At 32.9% G+C, this 2,302-nt stretch overlaps 1 protein-coding gene across 1 annotated transcript in view; it reads right to left on the bottom strand.

The window, feature by feature from the left end:
* Nucleotides 1-2,302, bottom strand: part of LOC108754771 (E3 ubiquitin-protein ligase TRIM71-like) — a 226,572-nt gene that overhangs the window by 144,137 nt on the left and 80,133 nt on the right. The window contains exon 3 of the mRNA XM_018497355.1: nucleotides 149-303. Within this exon, the coding sequence (XP_018352857.1) occupies nucleotides 149-303 (155 nt within the window). The remainder of the gene's footprint in view (nucleotides 1-148; nucleotides 304-2,302) is intronic.

The raw sequence follows: 2,302 nt of genomic DNA, 5'->3' as shown, positions 1-2,302 counted from the left end.
ATATATATATATATATATAGTATATATGTAATTCATATTGAATTATTTAAGTATTAAGATCTAGCTTCGTTATACTATAGGCTCAAATATACTTACTTAGTATGTAACGATTATATAAAAAATAATTATTAAGAAAAAAATTACTCACTTGTACAAAGGATCAATCTGTTCTTTTATACATAATTTTCCGTGTTTATTAACATTTCCAAGCTCTAACTCAACATCATTCAATTCCAATTCCCAAATGGCAACTGCTGCCATTACTTCTGCTGCCTGTTGTTGTAGGTTTAAAAATGTTTTCACCTGAAATTGTAAATATAATTTAACTATTATCGGAATAAATGAATAAAATTATCATAAAAAATTGATTTCTCTTTTGAGTATGACAATTCGATATGGTTAAAATACTATAAATGCTCAGTTGCAATTTATTTTCAATATTATATATATATTGTATACTCGTATATATTCATTTAAATGAATTAATTTCAGAAATTATAAAATTGCGTGCCGATGTAGTAGTCGGACTTTTAATGCAATCAATCTGAAATGTTAATAATCTCCTCAAATTTCCCAAATTTAATTTAAAAAAATTATAATAAACTTATTGTAAAAAATATTGCCTCGGCCGAGAGTTGAACCCGAATCTCTTGCATTCCGTGCGAGCGTCTTAAGCCTTTAGACTACTGAGATCTTAGCAATATTCCTCGCAATAATCGATATATTATATATATAGAGTTACGCATTGTAGGCAAGCGTGTATAAGCAATAATAAGATTGGAAATAAGTTTATGTTTGATATTTTAAATACGAAGCATCACTACGGTCTGAATGTTAATATATTGAACTATTATATTGTACTATTATTTATTTAAATGAATAAAACGATTAAAAGATGTTTGTAAACGTTTGCGAGTATTTGCTAATCATCCAGCCAAAGCGGGAACATGACAAAATATTCACAAACATTTGTAAACATTTCTTAAAAATATAACCACTTTATTTGCAAACGAATTGCACAATTTGTGGGTCCTGTTTAGTCTGTAGTAATCCGTATAAATTTATATACATAAAATTTCTATAACGTTATAAAAAGATGCACCGAATCGTAAAATTACCGGATACCGGATATGCGGACAGAATATAATATCGGATATTTGATATCCGATCGGATATCCAGAAGGCAATTTCTTCGAGACAGATATCCGATATTTTTTACATATCCGACTAGATTCCGGAAAAATATCTTCTAAAAAAAAAGCCTATGGAGAAAAAAATTTTTATTTTGCAATGAATGAGATATTACAGTATTACATCCAGCGGACTCCCACGACTCTTTTCTTTTGTGGAGGTCTGGAGTCCGTCAAGATATAAAAACAGTTGTTACAAACAAATAAAATTGAACCGTTACAGTTTATAAAGCTATAAAATTTTTTTTTTCCACGACTAAAAGTGAAGACTCCAGTATCTCCTCGTAAATGTCAAATAAGATAAATTAAAAATCGGTAAATGTGCGCGAACAGAGAGACTAAACGAGACGCCGAAGATACCCTTTTTGAACGCCGCAATTACGACGGAAATAATAAATAACTATAAAAATGTCATTTGGGAGCGTAAAACCGACGCCAAGATACTTTCTAACGGTCAAGTCGCGGACGATTCTCACGAGTCCGTAATCATAAAATCTAAGACATAACACGCGATGTTCAGGAGATGATACTTGGTGATCCCATGCGCCGACGCTACACGTGCGCTTCCACGATGTACTGCACATACGCTTTCTCATAAATTTTAAGATTATAAAAATAAAAATAAATCTAGGTTTTACTATTTATTAATTTGTCATAAAAATAAGGATACTTTCAAACGCTACAAATTCCGGTCAATATCCTTTTCCACCCTCAAGTGTATTCCGACTCTTGACCAATTAGAAAGCAAGAAATAGGTCCCGCTACCTAATTAACGAACCTATCTACCAATCGATGCGCTGTTAATCAAGGCAGATTACTACAAAAATCTCGGTTCCTCACGGACTTAGTGCCTATTTTCCGATTCTTTTTCTGGGAGAACGGCGTAGCGGTCTGAAGTTTCCTCCTTTAACCGGTTAACACTTAAACTCCATATTTAATATCAATGCGAGAGAAACTCTATTAAACTCGTGTACATGGCTACCGACATGTAAAGATTTAGAGCTGTGGAGGGAGTCATCAAGCTCGGACACCTAGTCGCAGCTAAAACTAAATACCAGCAGATTCGCCGACAAGGGCTCTCTCGTTTTACCAGATCTTGCAGATCACCGCAG

This window comes from Trachymyrmex septentrionalis, unplaced genomic scaffold (assembly GCF_001594115.1).
Source record: "Trachymyrmex septentrionalis isolate Tsep2-gDNA-1 unplaced genomic scaffold, Tsep1.0 scaffold120, whole genome shotgun sequence".
Lineage (NCBI taxonomy): Eukaryota > Metazoa > Arthropoda > Insecta > Hymenoptera > Formicidae > Trachymyrmex > Trachymyrmex septentrionalis.
Note: the sequence above shows the minus strand (reverse complement) of the source record. Positions and strands in the feature narration are given on the sequence as shown.